We start from the raw sequence: 21,186 nt of genomic DNA on the forward strand, positions 1-21,186 counted from the left end.
GCAATCCCATATTTTTTTCATTATAAAATTATTCTTCTGTTGTTTGGTGGTAGTCACCAATCCTAGTCCTATATTATGCACTTATTCCTCCTTCATTAACATCATGAATTCAAAGTAATCAACTTTCATTATAGAATACAAATTCAGCTGATAAATTTCATATTTATATCTATGATCATGAATACCAATTAGAACACGTTTTCCCAAAAATATCATAACTGAAACTGATTGACCGAAACAGTCTTCCCATACTCTTTACTTTTATAAGATGAGAAATACACAAGTGCAGCATAGGTACTGCTATAACCCATATCATAGAAAACAACATGCCTAGACTCGTTTGAGAAATCCTTATCAATCCCATACTGCAAAGCCGCACCAGAATGCACATAAATATAAGACAATCAAAGTGTTGTGCACCTTTGTCTTTAACAACCAATAAAGCTGTTGGAGGTGTGAGTTCTACTAACTTCTTAATGGCATCAGATGTCTTTCCCTTAGCAAGACATTCCAAATACTTGCCATTGGCATTGCTTTTTCCTCGACTTTCCATTCCTCCATTTCTTTCAAAAGAAATAGCCGCAAAACATGTAACTGTGGAAACCCTTCAGCACCAAAGCTCAATTTGGCCCAGTTGTATGCTCCTTCACCCAAAACAAGCATTTTAAGTTTCGGCAATCTCTCAAGTTTGGTAATGGACTCCTTCTGTAGGTGAGAATTGTGTAAAGTTAGTTTCAACATATTTGGCGGGAACTCATGTGGATCGGGTAGCTTCTTGATCTTTCCATTCAAAGACAGCTTTTCAAGTTGTGTGCACTGAGACAGCTGCATAAAGATTGGAAACTCATCCTCCTCAGATTGAAGTGATAATGACAATGAATGAAGATTGTGTAACCCTTGTATGGAAGAAAGAACAGAATTCACCATTGGTCCTGATAATCCATGTATGCCCAGCTGCCTAAGATTGGTCATATTTGCTAAACCACCATCTGCTATCCAGTTTCCAGCCTCAATGTATGGTAGGCTTTGTAGATTGGTTAATGTATCCAGCCGTAGATGCCCGCTATCTGGAGGATCATGCGGTGTATACAACAGCAAATGTCTCAAGTTCACCAACTTCCAAATTACATTTGGTATTTTCTTAAGAAAACGACAATACCTCAAATCAAGAGTTTGTAGGTTTAGCAAGTTTCCAATGGAAAGTGGAAGTTTTCCTTCGAGATAAGTCTTCCTCAATCCCAGATACCGTAACTGAATCAGGTCCCCAATGGTACTTGGCAAGCTAACTAACCGAACACCGTCTAATTCTAACACCCTGAGGAGCTTAAATTCAGTGTAGATGACATTCAATTTCTTTTCTTGCATAAAATTCAAATGAATCCATGCTTTCTTGTCTACATCTGCATTATATTCCCTATTGAAAAACAACAGAGAACGTGAATAATCTGCAATGTTTTTTGTCTACTAACTCATGGAACAAAAGTGAAACAATGACAAGGGATTATTTGAGAAAAATAACACAACAACAATTCCACAGTAGAAATCAAACAAAAAAAAAGAAAGAATTCAGTTGAGGAATTTCACCGTACACTTGGTGTGCATGTTGCGAAATGACGAATTCGTTAACAATTTAACACTATACATACACCATAATTGAACAACAATCACGCAGCAACAATCGAAGAAGAGAGATGAAGAAGATGGAAACTGAAACTCACTGGAAAAAAACGCACGTACCGAATTCCATCATGAGTCCGCGTCCGCATCATCTTCACGTATCTTTAGTTTCTCTTAACTTCATTCTCATTTGCTTGTTCCATTAATCACCATGCTTTGCCACAGATTGGATTTGGTCGAGGAAGAGAATGAAAAGCACGTTATATAAGCACTTTTAAGAGGAGCAAGAATCGCTTTTCCGTTTTCACATTTGTTGAAGCTGCGCGTTGTTGGTAACTTATTATTCTCTGGTTCTTTTTCATACTGTATTAAATGATATGTAGTAAAACTTAATGATATGTTAAGTTACATGATATGTAGTAACTCTTATGATAAGTGATAACTATATTTCATATATTATAACTATACATGTTATACAACGAAATAGCTTAATATTTTAAGTTATAAAATTAAATATATTTTTTAGTTCATTTAAATTTACATCCCTTTTATATTTAACAGGAGTAATTGAAATCCGATTATAATAATATTTTTAGTTTACACCCGATTTTTAAAATAGGGTGTAAATTGTCATGTGTTAATACTTAAAACAACATTTTATTTACAAAATTGCCACTGCATTTCTTATTTACACCCGTTTTTAGTATATTGGGTGTAAATGTTAAAATTGTATTGTTCTTTTTGCACTAGTGATTGTACGTATCAATGTTGTATTGTTAGATTTTAGTACCTCCTTGTAATCATTTAAATAAAATTATTTTTCTTATGAAAATTAAGAAAAAACCATCTTCAGAACAGTCAAACACTCAATTCGTTTTTTGTTAATGAAGAGGATAGGGTTATGAATTATTATTTTTAATAAATTAGTCTATATGTTTGGGATACTCTGAAGTTGTGTGTTATGTACGAATCAAAGAAATAAATAACAATTCATATTTTTTCCGAAGATGAACAAAAGGCAAAATGAGTCTCAAGAGTAACAAGTCTCACCACTATAAAACCTGGAGGCGAAGAGAGATCAATCCCTAATCTCGGGAACTATCTTGAGAAGTACAAGCTACAGAAAAAAAGATTAAAAAAGAGCTCCAAGAAAGGTTTCCAGAAGTTATACTCGACATATAATTGGAACGCCATCATGAACAACCCTCAAAAGAGCTGCATATCCCCTTCTCTAAGCCTACAGGGAGAATCAGCCAATCCGAGGAATTGACAGATTAGCCACCAAAATTTATGAGAATTTCTTCACCCACCTCCCAACCTTCTTGGCCACCTCCGGTGAATTTACCACAATACCCCTTGTTTCGGAAGTTCATTTCCGAAACTGTACTTTTTTCTTGAAAAAGGTGTTTTCGGAAATGAACTTCCGAAAACGTGTTTTTTTTAATATAAAATATTGATTTCGGAGATGCATCTCCGAAATAAAGTCACTTTTCAGAAAATGTGGTGTTTCGGAAGTTCATCTCCGAGCGCACCCCCCTTGGAGGAATTCGGAAATGCACTTCCGAAAATAGGTCTGGACAGAAGAAAATGAACAATTCGCTTTATTTAATCGGGTGAAAATTACAACGTTAATATTACATAAAATTAAAGTTACATATTGTTAAACACGGGTAGGTGGGGATGAGAGAGTGGTGGGGAGAAAAAAAGGCTTCCAAATTTCAAAAGGTTTATTTATTATTTTAATAAAAATACGTACAACTGAAAGTAACAAATGACGGAGGAGGTGTAACCGGAGCCGAAACATATGACGGAGGAGGTGGATGTCCGGAGGAAGAAGACCCGGAGGTACGTCCACCGCGAGACAAAGGAGCCAATCAATGTAAGCTATAATTTATTATTTTCATCAGGGGACGTCATTACAAAAAATTGGAAAAAAAATCTTATTAATTTTAATCTTGATTTTTTAGAAATGACCTCCCCAGATGATAATCATAAACTATAGCTTACATTGATTGGCTACTTTGTCTCGTGGTGGACGTATCTCCAGTTCTACTTCCTCCAGACATCCACCTCATCCGTCATATGTTCCGACCCCGGTTACCACTTCCAAAAACTAACATGATAAATCCAATACAAATACACTGTGCGATACAATCCGAAATCAGAACAAAACAAAACAAAAACATGTTATTCTGCCCGACGAGCGTTACAAAATACACATCAAACAAAAAAAACACGTTATTCTTCCCGACGAGCGAACTCCTCCGAATGAAGATAATTATACCAATCCTCATCCCACTCAGTCTCAGAACCATCAGCGTTGATCACGACTCTCACGCCTGAAGACTGAGCTTGAGCATCCGGGCCCCGGGCCCCCTGGGAACGAGAAGTAGAGCCGGTCGAAACCTTCTTCTTCTCCTTCACCTCCTTCACCTCTTTCACCTCTTTCTTTGAAGAATCCTTTCTTCCCTTAGCGCCCTCTCTAGAAGACATGTTCCTGTAAACAATTGAAATCGATTAATATGCGAGACAAAATAAAAAACAAAAAAATTTGAACTTCTGATATATTTCGGAAGTTCATTTCCGAAAACTGGGAGGGAGGTGTTTTCGGAAATGAACTTCCGAAACACCCCTGCGATGCAATTTCCTACAACTTCCATGGCAGACCCCTAAATCAACCTTCAAACCAAATCAAAATGCTTCTAAACAACCTAAATACTACTAACAACCTAGCCATATATCATTTATGCAATTAAAACCCTAAATAACATGCATTTGAATAATAGATCTAAAAATTTCAAAACTTACAAAGTGTTAGGATTGAGGGCTTTTGAATGTTGTTTAGCAGTGTGATTGGAGCCTTGATGCAGCTTTGGAATTCTGTTTGCACAAATTTTCGCCTCTGCCACTTTTTGTTTTGATTTAGGGTAAATGATTGGGGGAGGGGGAGTGTTTTGATAAATCTGCAGAAATCGCAGTATTTCGGAAGTGAACTTCCGAAATAATGTTTTCGGAAATGAACTTCTGAAATAAGCCAATTTTTTTAAAAAAACACGCTTTCGGAAATGAACTTCCGAAGCAGGGGTAGTTTTGGTTTTTCGCAGGAGGTGACCACCCATAGGGAGGTGGGTAAAGAAATTTTCAAATTTATTTATTCCAAAAGAAAACAAAAAAAAAATCGATAAAACCCTCAAAGAACGGAAATCTGGTCATCGCAACTAGCTCATCCAAGTGATTAATTTCGTCAACAATTGCTTCCATCTTCAAATCTAACCACCCAAAAACTTTCCTGTTCCACCATTTAGGTCTTTTTTAGCAGCTTTAATTTTTCTTTGATTAAGTACATCTTTCTTCCACGGATCTCCAACAATATTAATATTTCATAAGGTTTTGTTTGCGAGTTTGGAGGGGAATGGAGGGGAGGACTTTGGAAATTATGAAAAATTGAGTGAAAAGAATAAAAAGATTTTGGGTAGGAGAGTTTTGGGGGGTTTGATTTTATTCATAATACCAAAAACTCTGTGAAGTTAAAAAATTGTATTGTAGGAGGGTTTTGGAAGGCTTACATAAATTTTCCAAATATCTTTTAGGTTGTTATAATTAAAAATTTAGTAATGATAATGATTCTTTAATCATTTTAAACAAAATCATTTTTTCAAAAAATGTCACATATTTTTTTAAATTTCCATTTTCGGAAGTCTTCCCCTCCAAACTCGCAAACATAGCCTAAATATTTCTAGCAGTGATTCCACAAATTCTTTGAATTGTTTGGTATCTAATAGACGTGATATTTTCCAAATTGTAGGACTAAAATGAAAGAGTATTATAGTGCATCCAATTCAAAACAAAACCAAATACACAATGAAGAACTAGTTTATAATAATACTTTTGAGAAATAAAACTGATACCAATATTTTCAATCTACTATTATTATATCTACTAAGGATTTTTTTTTTGAGTAATTTTTTTCACTGATACGTGATAACATAATGATAATCTAATGGTGTGTTTGGATGGAGCATTTTAATGAGGAAAAGTAATGTTTTGAGGGAATTTGAAATGATTTGACCAAAATCCATTGTTTGGATACAAAAATGAAGAATTGTTAAAATGATGGAAATTTATGGAGTATTTCATCTAAGTTAAATTTAATCATTTTGAAATGACACCAAAACTCAAAGAATTTGAAATTCCTCTCATGTTCCATAGAATGTATTTGTTATTATTATTTCTTCAAATTTTACAAATTAGTCCTCATATTTTTCAAAATTATAAAATTGACCCCAAAATTTTTTAGAAAATTGCAAATTAGTCCTTAATAATTTTTAAATTTTACAATTTGGTCCTTCAAATTTTTAAAAATTAAAAATTAGTCCCTATTTTTTCATTTTTTGATTTGGTCCAAAAAATTTTAATTTTCTACAAAATGACACCAAAAATATAAGAATGAATTATCTTAATACTCCATCCAAACAAAACAATTTAAAAATAAATGGATTTGAATTGAATCATTTGAATTGCTTTGAATTTTAAATTACTTTAAAATTTTTAATTACCTCATCCAAACACACTCTAATAGAATATCTTGTCAACATAGAACAGTGTTCACAATTTTCCTATTAATATCCATCATTCTAAACTTAGCCCACAACCCTTTCCATCCTCTTCTCCAGAAGCACTTGACCTCCACATGACATTTCATCATCTCCGTATAAAGCCCAGGCAGCATCGGCAGCGCCGTCGTGTACACCAACTTAATATTTGTTAATGTTTCTTGAACAGAAACCGGCTTACTACTAGAATGAAACAAGCTCCCAGCACGATTTTGAGTTGGATCGATAACTACCCAATTCAACCTGAAATTTTCTCGAAAATACTCCTTACATCCCTCTTTCCTTTCCTGAGTACTATTGTCAAACAAATTAAATTTACAATAATGCTGGGACTTGATGTACAACCCGGGACACACATTTTCTTCTAAACGATAAGATTCAACTATTGTATACAAACAATCTGGTTCTCCCTGTAAATACATAGCAATGGCGAAGATGAAATATTTTGTGGGAGGATGATCAATACAATGGGACTGAGAATTACTATTATTATTATGATTATGATGAAGAGAAGTTAGCGCGTCGGAGACGGGGACGAAGGAGCGGTAACCACAAGGGAAGTTAGAGAGTAAGCGGCTATGGTTCCAACAAGGCAAGTAAGGCCATGTGGAGGTGCAAATTGTCTTCCATAGTTTATCGTTGTTGCAGATCATGTGGCGGAATTCGGAAGAGACGGAGGATAAGGCGGTTAACGAAGTGCCGTCGAGGCGTGGAAGGATGTGAGTATGGATGATCTCCGGATGTAACCGGTTGAAATTATTCATAGTGAGAGGTGAAGAAACAGATTGGTGAAAGAGGCTATTAGGTTTTCATTCTATTTATATGAATTAGGGTTAGGGTTTATAATGTTATCAAAGTGGTCGGTTTAATTATAATGAAAGAATAATTAATTAATGAAACATTAATTCATCAGTAAGATTAACGATGGTTAGTTTTTTGTTTCTATAAGTATTTACTGATGGACTCGCGAGTCTATCACGAATTTACGAGTCTATCAGTATTTTTTTTATTTTGTTTTTTTAAACCAAAAAAGGCCCAAATTTCACAAAAGATTTTCTTTTATTTTTTTAAAAAACCCTTATTTTGTTTTGCTTGTACGAGAATTAGAAAGTCTCTCTCCTAGTCTCTTATACGGTATTTCTATGGAGATATGACTCCAAAACTAAAGAGGTTTGCAATTCGTGTTTAAAGCTTAACTTGTAGCTCATATGGTTGTGAAAGAAATTGGAGTTCCTTTAACATGGTAATGAATTATTGTTTGTTTGTTTATAGATTTGATTTTTTTTTAGAAACATTGAGTTGAATTCTTATTTGCTTTGTAAGTTCATTCCAAGAGAAGAAATATGTTGTTTTAAAAAATAAATTAGTTTATTTCATGTGCAATTAGAAATTGAAAAGTAAAAAAGGAAAAGCGCGAAGAGTGTTATTCTTTTATTTGAAGATATTATTTAGATTATGAATGGATAACTGAAGATCCTAATAAAGAAAATACGCAAATTAAATTTAATGTTGAGCAAGATGATGTTATTATTAATAATATTATGGAAGATAATGTTGTTGTTACTATTGTTGTGAAGTAGTGGTGGTGGAAATGTTGAATTAGGTGGAAGTGGAACTTCAAAAAAACTAACATTGGCTAATGATTAAGAAGATGTTTCATTTGGGGTAGAGTTTGATGATGATACTCAAGATACTGATTAAGAAGACGGCGATGATGATTTTACTAGAGCTATCTATGTTTGAAGCCATTAACATATGTGTTGTGTTTTTTTATATATGTAGTAGCCAATTGAGAAGATACTTTAAGTCTTTTAACTACATACTTTGTTTTTTTTTTTTTATGTTTTGTCATTTTTTTTTTGCTAAAAAATTTGTTATGAAGTATGACATTTATGTTTTAATGTTAATAGGTGTTCTATTATACATATTTGTGTCATATATGAGGAATTTACAAGTTTAAAATATAGGAGTGTGTCATATATGTGTCACTTACAGTTTTTTTTAATCAATTTTAATTTTCCATAGACTTGTACGAGTTTACGAGTCGAGTCTGCGAGTCGAGTCTACGGACCCTTTACGAGTCTGAGTAGACTCGCGAGTTTGACAACCTTGGGAACAGGAACACTTCTGTCACAAACGGATGAAAAATACTCGTATATCTAACATTGTACATGAAAAAGAAATTACATATACAAAATTTCTTTGATAAATAAGAACTAAATAAATAAAACATAATAAATATTCGTACCTGAAATAGACTCATATAACTAGCAAACTGCTTCGTCTCAAAGATAGTCGCCTCTCAAATGGTAGCATATATTACCATTAAAGCATCACATCCCCATGCTCAATCGACATGCTCAAGCTCAAAAAATAGAGGTGTATTTGGCATCAATGTATACATGAGACTTACCCGCAAGGATAGTACACTCTACAAGATGTAGCATGTTTACCCTAGCGGCCACCTTAGTGTCTAATATGTCTCCCAGAGCCAGGAAAGTCGAAAGTTAGATTTAAACATGAACTCCTATATGACCATGACCTTGAGGCGTTGAGCATGGTCATCAAACAGTCCACCAACAAAAGTAGACCACCATCAACAACAATCTATTTAACCTCATCAAGCATCTGGACATCTAAGAAATTCTTCAACTTCATCTTGTGGGTGGGCCCCTTTAACGGCTGGCAGTCCTGTAACAATTAAAGTATAAACCATCAATTATTTTCAATTAATCAATAATAAATAAAAAAATTAAAATAAAATATTTACACCTCTCTCAATCATAGTCTAAATGCCATGGGATTGGCACACGCGGTGGCGAAGGTAAGGTCACTAGACCCTGTGTGTGTACAGAAAACTTTGTATGAGCCTGAGTCGTCACCTCTGTGTCACTCGGGGCCTCCACCTCAGTGTCAAGCCACCTTTATGCTAGTCTAGCCTCCACCTCAGTGTTAGCCTAAGCCATATCTATGCTAGTCTAGCCTCCACCTTAGTGTCAACCTGAGCCACCTCTATGTTAGTCAGGCCTCCACCTCAGTGTCAGCTTGAGCCACCTCTATGTTAGTCAGGTATTCACCTCAGTGTCAGCCTGAGCCTCAACATGAGTCTCTATATCTACTTGAGCATCGGGCTCTGCATCAAGATTTCTGCCTCGTCCAGTTCTACATCCTATATGCTAAATAGTACGAGGTATGTGTGACTGCTCTATCCTCCTCTTGTTACAGTTGGTGGGAACTACTCTATCCCCCAGATATATGAATCCTTCTTGTCGTCTTCCCTTGTACTATAATTATTTGCAGTTGCTCTCAACTCTGTCAGTCCATTTAGAAGCATTCGTGTTCTGCCGTCCTCTGGTCCTCACTACCGAAAAAAACAAAGAAGTATGAACTATCGACTTTTAAAAAAAAATAATAAACATGACTTTACCTGCATTTTTGAAAAATATGGTTACCAACAACCAATTTTACTAGAATTTTTTAAATATACGGTATGCATGTATGTATTTTATCGGATATTTTCAGAATACCGACAAAAATGCATGTTGATTTACAGAATTTTTCAAAAACTCCGATATAATTGCATATAAATTATTAAATTTTACAAACATTTCAAAAATACCAATAAAAATTCATGATTTTTCTAAAAATGCGATAAAAATCTTAAATATCTAATAAAAATTCAAAGTTTTAAAAAATAAATGGGACTTGTAAAAATCTAAAATATGTGTAAACTGCACAGCTTATAAAAATATCTAGAAAATGACAAACAAAAATAATTTCACTTTTTAGAACAAAGGTATTATAGTCAAAGCAACATTTTGGGAGATGAAAGGTTCAATTTTAGGGTGCCATGACAAATTGCCGAATATCCAGTGTAGAGTAAAAACTCAAGCCCAATATCATATGGCCCAAGTTTATAGTGCTTCTTCATCCCTAGGAATCTCAATCAATGACTCGAAACTGGAGATTGGACTGCACAAACTTCTCGTACGCCATACTCTTCCTTACTGTCTCCGATCGTTGGCCACATCATCTCCATTTCACCTGTCTTAACCCTTCATTCTTCTCTGTCAAACGCAGCTTCGGGCAAAAACACTGCTTTGCCCAAAAGAAAAGAACCATAGGATTAAGGTAAACAAACTTAATTTCATTTTTACTTCAAAAACATTATTGCAACTAAGTTTATCTTCAGTATATAATAACATAAGTAATTGTATTTATATATGTTTTTTTGAGTGCTTTGATTGTAATTTTTCCTATGTGTGTTTTTTTTTTCTGTATGTATGTTAAAACATTAAGGATGTGTTTGGATTGGCGGTGAACAAAATTGATTTTAGCATAATTGAGTTTGGTAGAATTGATTTTTTAGCATAATTAAGTTTGATATAATTGATATTAACATAATTGAGTTTAGCAGAATTCATTGATGTTTGAATATGTTTATGTAAAGTTAGTTGAACAATAAATTTCTGTGTAAAAATTAATCAGAATCAACTATGGGGTAAAAACTACAAATTCTAGCATAGTAAAATCGATTCTAAAGGCAAAATCAATTATACTTTTAATAAAAATAAACATCTCAAAATCACCCAGAATCAATTCTACACTTCTAGAATTGATTCTGGATCTTCTAAAAATCAATCCAAACATGCTATAAACTTGATTATTCCATTTTGAAGGTCAAATACTAGCATATACTATGTTGTCGTGTTGGTGTCAGTATCAATGTGTCTGATTGACTGTGTTGTGTCAGGTATCCGCATTGGAATCTGTATTTTTAAGATTCCAACTCGAATATAAGAAGACAATTGTGTTAGACGGTCGCCAATCAGTCTAAAATTATGGGCTATTGCATGCTATTAGATTAGATGCAGTATGCATGTTAGAGAATTTAGTCACCGGGATAAGACTTGGTTGTTGTTGTATGATGTTAACTTTATACACTCCAAACTATTCCTAATGAAGTTTTTTTCTTATTATTTTGAAGCCTTATTTGTTTTAGATAACAATGAACTTCGATCTGGACAAGCTGAGACGCAGTGACGCTACCCTCGACAAATGTTTAAAGGACTGCGAGGGCATGATTCAAAAGAGTCTCAACAATCCATTAGTGAAGACCTTGAGGGAACAGATGGAGAAAGCTGGGTGTCCTGTTAAAGACAAGTTCTTCAAAGCTACAATCTGTTTAAATTCTTATGGTGGTGTGTTTACGCCCGGTAAGGGGATAACCGTCTGCGCAAACAAGAAACAAAATCAAGACAATGTTACGCAGGTGATAATCCATGAGCTAATTCATGCATTCGACGACTGTAGAGCTGCGAACATGGATTGGACTAATTGTGCTCATCATGCTTGTAGTGAGGTAAGAGCTGGTCATTTGAGTGGTGATTGTCATTATAAACGGGAACTTTTGCGAGGTTTTCTGAGAATAAAAGGGCATGAACAAGAATGCATCAAAAGAAGAGTCATGAAATCATTGGCTTCAAATCCGTTTTGCGCTGGTTCAGCTGCCAAGGATTCTATGGATGCTGTATGGAATACTTGTTATAACGATACAGCACCATTTGAGAAAGCTCCTTAAAAATTTAGCAACCATTGTTTCCATTCTTTGGCTTCATACTAGCTAAGGTGAGCACAAATATAGTTCAAATTAATAAATGACTTATTTTTTAAGCTGAGATCTCTATCTTTTGGCAGCTGTAACTTATTTTCTTCTTATTGGTTTTGGCTTGCCATTTATGTATGGTGTAGCAGCCTTTGGTAGCATTATAACACTTGTGTTGTACATTGAATCCAACATTGCTTGGTTGTTACTGGACTATGGTATAGCAGACATTGGTACACCATTATACTAGTCATTAGTGCTATCAGAAATTTTGGCTACTTACCAAGTTTTTAGTTTCTTTGAATGTTATTTAGATTTAATTTTTCAGATAAAGGCAATCAATAAATAGGAAGAAGAAGAATGAATTTTCAATGGTTCTAAGTGGTATGACACTATTTTGGGTGCAAGTGAAGAGAAATAGAGGAGGAGTATTTTAATTAAATTTAAAAAATAGAAAAGGTACATGATATGAACAATATAATGGACAGAGCAGTGAGATTAACTATCAATACTTCTTTCTAGAGTTGTCAAAATGGGCTACTCAACCTCAAACGGGCCGGTCCTGATGGGCCCTGGGTTTTTTAGGGCTGGGCCAAAAAGGCCCTATGTAACATGGGCTCGAGAATTATTACCCGAGCCCGGCCCTAGAAGGGTTTCGGGCTACTCGGCCTTAAATGAGCTTTTTTATTTAAAAAAATTAAAATAAAAACTCCATAATATTTATTATAAATTAAATTAAAAAATTAAATTATTTTAAACATAATATATTTTTAATTTTTAAGTACTATATTATCTCTTATAAATATTAATATATATTTTTTAAATTTTCTAATTATGCAGGCCTAATGGGCTACCCATGACCCATATGGGTTAGCCCTAATGGGTAGCGGGCTTTTTAGGATTGGGCTAAAAAGGTCCTAAAAATATGGGCTCTAATTTTAAGGCACAAGCCCTATGATTTTTCGGGGCTGGCGGACCGACGCATTTTGACAGCTCTACTCCTTTCAATCAAGTGTGAATTAGTGCATTAACCTTAGCCACTATGGACCGATGAGTAGTATCTTTATCTTTACATGTATTTTTTTCAACTAGTCTAGTGACTAAACTCTTACTCATTCTGTTTTAAAATGAGTGTCGTTTAAATTTTTTACACATAAATTAAGGAAAGTAATTATAATGTCCTAAAACATTGTACTTTTATTATATTTTATAAATATATTGTAAGAAGTGTAGGGAGTAATAATTAAATAATATAATTGAAAAAATTGTATTTATTTTTACATTGAAAAATGAGAATGATATTTATTTTAAAATAAATTTTATTTGCTAAAACGACATTCATTTGAAATAGAAGGAGTACGTTTTAAACGCGAAGAAGTGGTAAATTCAAAATTTCAACTAAAAATTATATATATTCATGTTATTAAAGTTATTAATCAAATCGTACTTATCAGACTTATTCTTTCATCTTGACTCATATAACTTTTCCTTTATCCATTTCTTTTACAAATGTGGGATCTAATAGGATAAGACTAACTTATACCAGGTAAACATTCTAACACATGCAATAATTAAATTCATACAAATATTGTTGAAGAGTAATTCGAGTTTAAGTGGTTAAATTAGTTGAGTTACTTATTGTACAAATAATTTATTGGAATAGACATTGATGATAGGTTGAAGGTGACCACTCTAGAAGGACTTACAGTACGGTGGTAGAAGTCTCTAGCAATTCAAATGAGGTACGTGCAAAGTTAATACTCCAAAGTTTAAGCTAATATTTGAAAGAGATAATACTCCAAAGTTTAAGCCAATATTTGAAAGAGATAGAAATACGCAAATGTGAATGAGAGTAATACCTAAGTGTGACTCAGGGCCACACTTATCTAAGGGAAATAGTTAGAACATTTTTCAATTGGCATGGTGTAGATTGTGAGCGACCGTTGGATAAAGATCAATGGCAGAGATGAACATGGAAGTTGTACTCTTATGTGATGTCTCATAGCGAAGGTGCACCTGTTTTTCATATGATGGAAGTTTCGATTGGATTGAGTCTTTGAATTAGGTCATTTTTTAGCCTTTCAACAATCCAGAACAATTAGGTTGTCGGTCCTTATTAGTGTTAGTAAGTCCAACCAATATTATGTGTGTGTATATATATATATATATATATATATATATATATATATATATATATATATATATATATATATATATATATATATATATAACATTTATTTGGTCATTAATGAATATAACATAGTATATCAATCACAAGTGAATGTGAAGTGCAATACACACAAATTTCTTCCACTTTCTCTCGTTCTCTTCTATTTGTGTGAGTAGTTCTAACAAGTGATATTAGGGTATGGTTTCCATGCTTTTTAAGGAGAAGCCCTCACAATTGCTTGTTATATGCTCAACATGAGTCCAACCAAGAATGTAGACAGGGTCCCATAGGCAATAAGGTTAAGTCACATTCAATTTCTTAAGCACATGAGGATCTTTGAGTTTTTATGTTTCGAAGACATCTCAGGCCAAAGGAGGGAGAAACTTGAAGATAAAAGTGAAGCAATGATTCTTGTAAGCTACAAAAATGTTGGTTGATACAAGTTGTACAATTTGGTAAACTATAATATTAATGCGAGTAGAGATGTTACAATTAATGAGAAAAAATGTTGGAATTGGTAAAGTTAAGATGTTGAATCAATTTTCAAGTGTACCATTTGTTTTCCATGATTACCAGGGGAGTTTTATATACATGAAAGAGTCATCGTACAAGCGGAGAAAGTAAGGAGATCTCAAAAAATTATATTCCCAATTGAAGTCTTCAGGAATATGATGTTATTCTAAACTAGATGATCACACCAGAGATAGACCTAGTGAACCTAACCTTATTTGTTGACGCTAGGTCGCTCAAGTAATAAAATCAAATACATTTTCTATGTGGATGACTTCTATGAATGAAGAAATTAAATTAATGAAGAAGAATCAAATGTGGAATCTAGTCTCCTTACTAGTAAAGAAGTGACATATTACAGTTAAATGAGTCTACAAAGCGAAAAGGCTTCCAAACGGTTCCATTTCCAAATATAAAGAAAGGCTTGTTGTAAAGAAATTCTTACAAAAGTTTGGTATTGACTTAAGAAAAATTATTCACTAGTGGAAAGAATTGAGACACTCAGATTAGTGGTAGATGTGACTAAGTTCTTGCAAAGGAATCTTATTCAACTATATGTCTGTTGTACTCCAAATTTTCCCCTCATTCTATTCATGTCATTAGGTCTAGGTATTTAACTTTCATGCGATCTTGGTTTGATCAATTTATAGCATTTAATTTGCATAAGTCAGAGTCAAAGAGTTTTGACTTTTCACCTAGCCATTCATTCATCCATAAGCCTACTATGACCTCATTTATTTGGTCATGAGATCCTTCTTGCATCCTATTGAAGCACTAGAGGACAAGCAACAAAAGATTTGAAAATATTATTCGAGTAATTTATCGTCTCCACAGGAACTGGTTGGAAAGAATTTTCGTTCGACAGATTCTTAGTTCTGGAGTTCGGGTTAAATGAGTTTTAAAGTAAAGTGCGGAAAAGTAAATCATAAATAGAAAACAAATGCACTTTCGAGAGGAGAAACTAATCCGACACGAATGTAAACTACTCGTCACAAACTTTAACCAATCACTTTGTTGCACTCAACTTAAAATACTCGTCAGAATCACCACATATCCCTCATATCCATGTCCATTTCTGAAACACCGACGAGAGTTCAACCATATTCCTCTTTCGACGGTGTCTCAATCTGCCGAACAACACAGAGACATTAAACTCCGATATTATGTGGATGTTAACCTCAAACGTATCTCTAGAATCTAAAGCTAATAGATATCCCCCTAATCAATATCCATGAGCTATATGTCTATAACAACACAAATCTAAAGTATTGAAGCAAAAAGATCAAGGATACACCGACAAAGATTTGTAAAGCAAACTTTATACAATAATAGAGTAACAAATATACACATAGGTTCAGAGTAAAATTACAAAAAAACCAATAAATAGAGAATGCATATAGATAAAATAAGAAGAATCACAAATCTCCTAGTTTGTCAACTTCGACTCCGGATATCAAGATGAAAGCTTCATTGTTGTTTTCAAGCTCTCCCTAATAAAAAAAATGGTCGTGATGGTGTTAGGACTCAAAAATACCAAACTCATGGCCTAAAAATGTGTTTAAAACTCTATTTATAAAATTTGAAACTCGCGAATCTCGCTTAGCGATAGCGGAGCTCGCTTAGCGCACTCTGATGTCATGAGAAAAATCAGATTTTGTTTTCGCCATAACTTGAGAACCGTAACTCCAATTTGTGTCTGGTTCAAAGCGTTGGAAAGCTTATTCAATGCTCTAACTAACAATGAATAAATGACATCCATATTGACGATTTTATCGTCCTTATTTTGAGCCTTATTATTTGATGAATTGCTAAATATTGCATTCTTGAAGCTTAGCCTTTGGCCTTAATTACTCAATGCTCTAATCATGCATGAATACCTACAAAAAGACATAAAAACTATCAAACCTTTCATCATTTACACAAATAACTCGATTATATACAATATGTAAACTATTACAAAATATATATAAAAATGGGGGATTTATTCAAAGAATACAATACAAATGAGTCGATAAGTGCTACGAAACGATAACAAAAATAATGACATTTTTGCACTTACCACATCCACACATTCATCCTCATTCTTATAAGATGAATTGCACATGAGGAGAAATTACTTTTTAAATCCTATTCTTGAATTTGAAATTGATGTGGCTCTTTTATTTGCATCTTTGTTTTAAAATACATCAATTCAAAATTAAGTGAATATATTCATTTTATCATTTGTTTCCATCATTCCATTTCAAATAAATTTACATAATTGTTTCACAAAAGGGAAAGCCATCCGCCTTTGGAGGAGAAGTTTTTGGAAAAGCTATTGTTTATAACAAGAATAAAATTATGGAAAATGTTATTGAAAGAACTAGAAGGGAGCTTAACTTTTGAGAGGAAGCAAATGTCAGGTTTATTAGTTTTGATAAGATTCTTTGAAGTTCTAATTGTCCGAGAGTTTCCCAACCCTCGTTAGTTCCAACAAAGGATCTTCATGGCTCATGGTTGACCCTCCTTGATCTCAATACTAAAACAATGACTATTAAGCCTCAAGGTTTCTGATCACCAATCCATATTTTCATGAATCACAATTTTACTTTGTTGTCATGACAAACTCCATATAACTCAAACAACTAAAAACTTAGGACATTCATCCCAACCTACAACAATAGTAAGTTTAATCCAAAAAACAACATATAACAATAATACGTGACAAATGCATATAACATGTCATATCAAAATTTAGCAATTAACATATTATAGAACAACTCAATCATGCACAAGAGCACAACACACTTAGATACAATAAATACATATCAATGCATATGATTTAGGAAGATACAAATCCATTTTATAGAGGGTCGTGCTTCTTCCAATGGTACTACACTACTTCAGAATCTTCTCTCTTCAATATACTACTAAAAATACTTTATTTTCTTACAGATTTGAGTTAAATTTTCAGCAGCACGGTTTGTGGTCCCCACCAAAAACCTTCGTGGATAATATTTTCGACAAAAAGTTTCATCCGTTTTCCTGCGAAATCTGATTTTGCAGAAAAAATTAATTTATTTAATTAAGTAGCAGGAAAATCCACAATTATATCTGCGAATTAATTTCTGCAAGAACTTCCGTATATAAACTTTACTTATAAATTTCTAATAGTGGGAGGAGATTCCATCATCTTTGGTACAACATATTAGTTCCTCAAATTCCAAATTGGGCATTACTAACTCATCATCCCTTTGAGGATGAGTGGCTATCACACACACAATCACGCAATCGTGCACATATGCACACACGCAATCGTGCACATATGCACACACACAATCACGCACTACTCATACAAACACACACCCGCGCACATATACATACACAATACATCGTGCATCCTTTAATCATATATATCTTTCCACATTAATGAACATACAAAATATCTTACCACATTCTCAAGTACACTATACGTAAACATGTACATTCACAAAATGTGTTAAATTCACTATGTTCTCGTCTACCATAATTTAACAAATGACGTAAAAGTCAAACAACCCCACAAACCAGTCGTAGAGTCTCTCATCAGATAATATATGGTATGAACATGTTTTTATAAGTGAAGATAATTTTCACCCTACAAATCAGTTTTGTAGGGTTGAGATAGACTAACCACGTTTCTTAATATGGTATTAGAATTTCAATTAAGATTCGTTGGACCGCCTACTATCAGGTTTCCGCTGTCGGACCACCTACTATTTATTTTCACGCACCAGATATTCATCACTGGACGCGAGAGCATGTGTTAAAAGTCGCACATTGGACAATTTTATAAATTTAACCATATTTTTAACAAGGTATCAAGAGTCCTAAACATATATTTATAATTATAAGTAAGAATAATTTTCATCTTACAAACCAATTTTTAAGTTGATTGACCAACCAGTTTCCTTATAAATTTACCCAATCATGAGGTGATGTTCGACCATTCTCTCTAAACAATATGCTAGGGTTGTTCTTCCATCCTTCTTCCCCATACAACAATTCTTCCACCTTTCAACCCTCAACAACGTTCACAAAGCACAATTCTTCATACTCACATTTCCATCAAACTTTTTAACAAAGTTAAAAGCTATTTGTTTTTCTCTTGTTCCAACATAAAATGATAAACATACTCTAATTTTTTTAAAAAAAATAAAATAAAATCAATCCCCTCTCTACACATAGGTTTGGCCAGCACACTAAGTAGAAAAATTCATTAAAAATTATTTTATTCACATCACCACAACAACACACATGCTAGAACATAAACCTATTAAGAAATACTACAAAAATCAACTTAAAAGATTTTCTATGAACAAATACAAAAATAACAATTTTCTAAAAAGTACACCTAGTTTATGAGAATCATAAAATCTTAACAGAAACGTTTCTCGAATAGAAAATCACACATCAACACTTTGGAAATGGTTTCATCTTTTATATCTCTTTCATTGGTTCCGATAAATTAAATCAAGTCTTAATTTGTTCCCTAGGTTTGTTTTTTGTTTCAAATTTTATCTTTTTCAATAAAGACAAAAACCTTTTAAATTAACATCAATAAAAATATATATTTTTTTTTGTCAAATGATGTAAGCAAAATGTATTTTATAGTAGAAATAACTTACATGAAAAGATATCCTATTACTAGATGTTACCCAATGGAAGCCACATATCCATGTGACAAGTCTCTGGACATCACCTGTTTATGTTTATGTATGTAACCTGTTACACGCAAAAAAAATCACACACAGGAAGCAACCATGTGGAGTGTATACTAAGCCCTACACATAGTTCCAAATCCCAAACCCAAAATGCCAATACAATTTCTTCTTGTTATTGTGTCTGCCACAATACATGACCCTAGTAACCAGCTATGTTGATCAGAACTAACTAGTAGTGCTACTGTTGCAAGCAAGTTTATCTATACGTGGTGTACTCAATGATTGTTATGCTAGAAGGTTAGTTAAAGCATGGACCAATTTTGTCTGTGATATGAATAATCTTTCATGCTAGAAAGATTGCTTGTTCCTTTGCCACTTCATTAATTAAGCTTTCAAGGCCATGCGCAATTTTTTAGGCATGAAAGGGAATTGAATTAAATAAAACACATCTAGCACAAGGCATGCTAGTAATACAGGAAGCACATTATTAAAAGCATAATCTCTCATTTTTTATTTCATCTGATTTAGGAGTATACATTAGAATAAATATTATTAAAAAATGCTTAAACAATAGAGTAAAACTTATATTTTATTATGCTCCACTTCATTTTATTTAGTTTCATCAATTCATTATCTATGATCTACTTATCGTTTAAACAACTTAGTTTTATCTTTGTGATAGATCAAATATCAAAAATTAAAATTGATAACGGTATTTGGGATACAATATAAATATTTTTTGTTTAAAATATGTTTTTCCATATAGTAATTTTGTTTAATAAACTAATGAAATATATTAATACCAAGACACAAAATGCATTATAAATATAAAATACAAGTCATAATGCAACACCTCCAGCCAAAACCAAATCAAACAATCTCAAATCAAATCTGTTCCGCTACTAACTTATTGTTAAGCATGACACTAAGTCTAAGATCTTAAGCATATAGGTGCATGAACTAGCTTAATTGATTATATTCGAAACGGTTAGTTTAACATTCAGTTTTTAACAATGATATTTATTTATATTGAATTAATATAAACAATTTGTTAAAAAAAAATATAAACATATAGTAATAAAATGTGTCCACTTGATTAAACTCCGTTTTAAATTTGGTAATATGTTGAACCACAGGTCAATAACATGTTGTGTGTTTATTTCTGTGTTGAGTTTATCTACCACCGTGCATTTATTCAATTCAACAATTCTTAGTTTCATTTTAAAAATAAAAAAACAAAAATAAGATATATATTAATGACTAAGACTAGGGTTGGAAATGAGTCGAGTCGAACTCGCCTCAGCTCAGTTTGACTCATTAAGAATTAAACGAGTTCGAATTCGAGTTCGAGTTCACAACGAATTTTTTTTCAGCTCAAACTCGACTCGTTAAGAATTTGCCGAGTTCGAGTTCATCACAAACTTTTTTTTCCAGCTCAAATTTGACTTGTTAGAAGTTCACGAACATCTCAGTTCAACTCGTTAGGTTTATCTTATTAGGTTCAACTAGCTTATTTCACGGACTTAAAAATAATTTTTTAAAATCTATTTTTTATATATATTTGACATTTTAAATTAATATTTTTTAAATAAAAAATATAACAAATAAAATAAAATTTATAAGATTGGAATTTATACGATCTTAATTTTATTTATATGATTATTTGTAGAAATACTTTGCTCACTTGAGAATATAAATTATCAATTAAAACCGTTAGATTAAAAGAATACATGATACTAAGATTTAGAGCAAATCTTTAAACCTACTCTTAAGACAATATAATTTATCTCATATATGATAGAATTGACTCATGAACCTAACCAGTCGAACTATGTATAGTTCAAGTTCAGCCCATTTAATTAACGAACTTAGTTTTTAGCTCATATTCAACTCATTTGGTCCATGAACCTAGTTCAACGATTTAATTTTCGAATCGAATTTTGAACTATTTTCGAGTTAGTTTAGTTCATTGTCAATCCTAACTAAGAC

At 32.9% G+C, this 21,186-nt stretch overlaps 3 protein-coding genes across 6 annotated transcripts; 1 reads left to right on the forward strand and 2 right to left on the reverse strand.

Moving 5' to 3' along the window:
- Nucleotides 1-81: 81 nt before the first annotated feature.
- On the reverse strand, nt 82-1,453 carry LOC131627667 (probable disease resistance RPP8-like protein 2). The gene is made up of 3 exons (XM_058898507.1): nt 523-1,453; nt 234-365; nt 82-147 (listed from the first exon to the last, which is right to left on the reverse strand). The coding sequence occupies exons 1-3, from the start codon at nt 1,363-1,365 to the stop codon at nt 82-84; spliced, it is 1,041 nt and encodes a 346-aa protein (XP_058754490.1). The 5' UTR covers nt 1,366-1,453.
- A 4,752-nt stretch (nt 1,454-6,205) lies between these two features.
- Nucleotides 6,206-6,994, reverse strand: LOC131627668 (F-box protein At2g27310-like). Its single transcript, XM_058898508.1, has one exon. It carries the CDS (start codon nt 6,992-6,994, stop codon nt 6,206-6,208), a length of 789 nt encoding a protein of 262 aa, XP_058754491.1.
- Nucleotides 6,995-10,081: 3,087 nt separating this feature from the next.
- Nucleotides 10,082-13,911, forward strand: LOC131627638 (mitochondrial inner membrane protease ATP23-like). Of its 4 annotated transcripts, none has more exons than XM_058898477.1 (3): nt 10,084-10,361; nt 11,218-11,858; nt 13,512-13,911. In XM_058898477.1, the coding sequence occupies exon 2, from the start codon at nt 11,239-11,241 to the stop codon at nt 11,809-11,811; it is 573 nt and encodes a 190-aa protein (XP_058754460.1). In that variant the 5' UTR covers nt 10,084-10,361; nt 11,218-11,238; the 3' UTR covers nt 11,812-11,858; nt 13,512-13,911. The 4 variants fall into 4 exon arrangements, with proteins under 4 accessions (XP_058754461.1, XP_058754460.1, XP_058754459.1 ...); XM_058898476.1 differs by lacking the exon at nt 13,512-13,911 and adding an exon at nt 12,676-13,446; XM_058898478.1 differs by lacking the exon at nt 13,512-13,911 and having other exon boundaries at nt 10,082-10,361; nt 11,233-12,216.
- The last annotated feature ends 7,275 nt before the right edge of the window (nt 13,912-21,186 follow it).

Source organism: Vicia villosa, unplaced genomic scaffold (assembly GCF_029867415.1).
Source record: "Vicia villosa cultivar HV-30 ecotype Madison, WI unplaced genomic scaffold, Vvil1.0 ctg.000393F_1_1, whole genome shotgun sequence".
Taxonomy (NCBI): domain Eukaryota; kingdom Viridiplantae; phylum Streptophyta; class Magnoliopsida; order Fabales; family Fabaceae; genus Vicia; species Vicia villosa.

Excerpts from the sequence above, each read along its gene's own strand:
- LOC131627667 (XM_058898507.1), bottom strand. The coding sequence starts at position 1,365 with ATGCAAGAAAAGAAATTGAATGTCATCTACACTGAATTTAAGCTCCTC. Across the intron at positions 366-522 it reads AGGAAAAAGCAATGCCAATG|TATGGGATTGATAAGGATTT; the intron begins GCAAGTATTTGG and ends GCGGCTTTGCAG. Across the intron at positions 148-233 it reads AGTATGGGAAGACTGTTTCG|CTGAATTTGTATTCTATAAT; the intron begins GTCAATCAGTTT and ends GAAATTTATCAG.
- LOC131627668 (XM_058898508.1), bottom strand. The coding sequence starts at position 6,994 with ATGAATAATTTCAACCGGTTACATCCGGAGATCATCCATACTCACATC.
- LOC131627638 (XM_058898478.1), top strand. The coding sequence starts at position 11,239 with ATGAACTTCGATCTGGACAAGCTGAGACGCAGTGACGCTACCCTCGAC.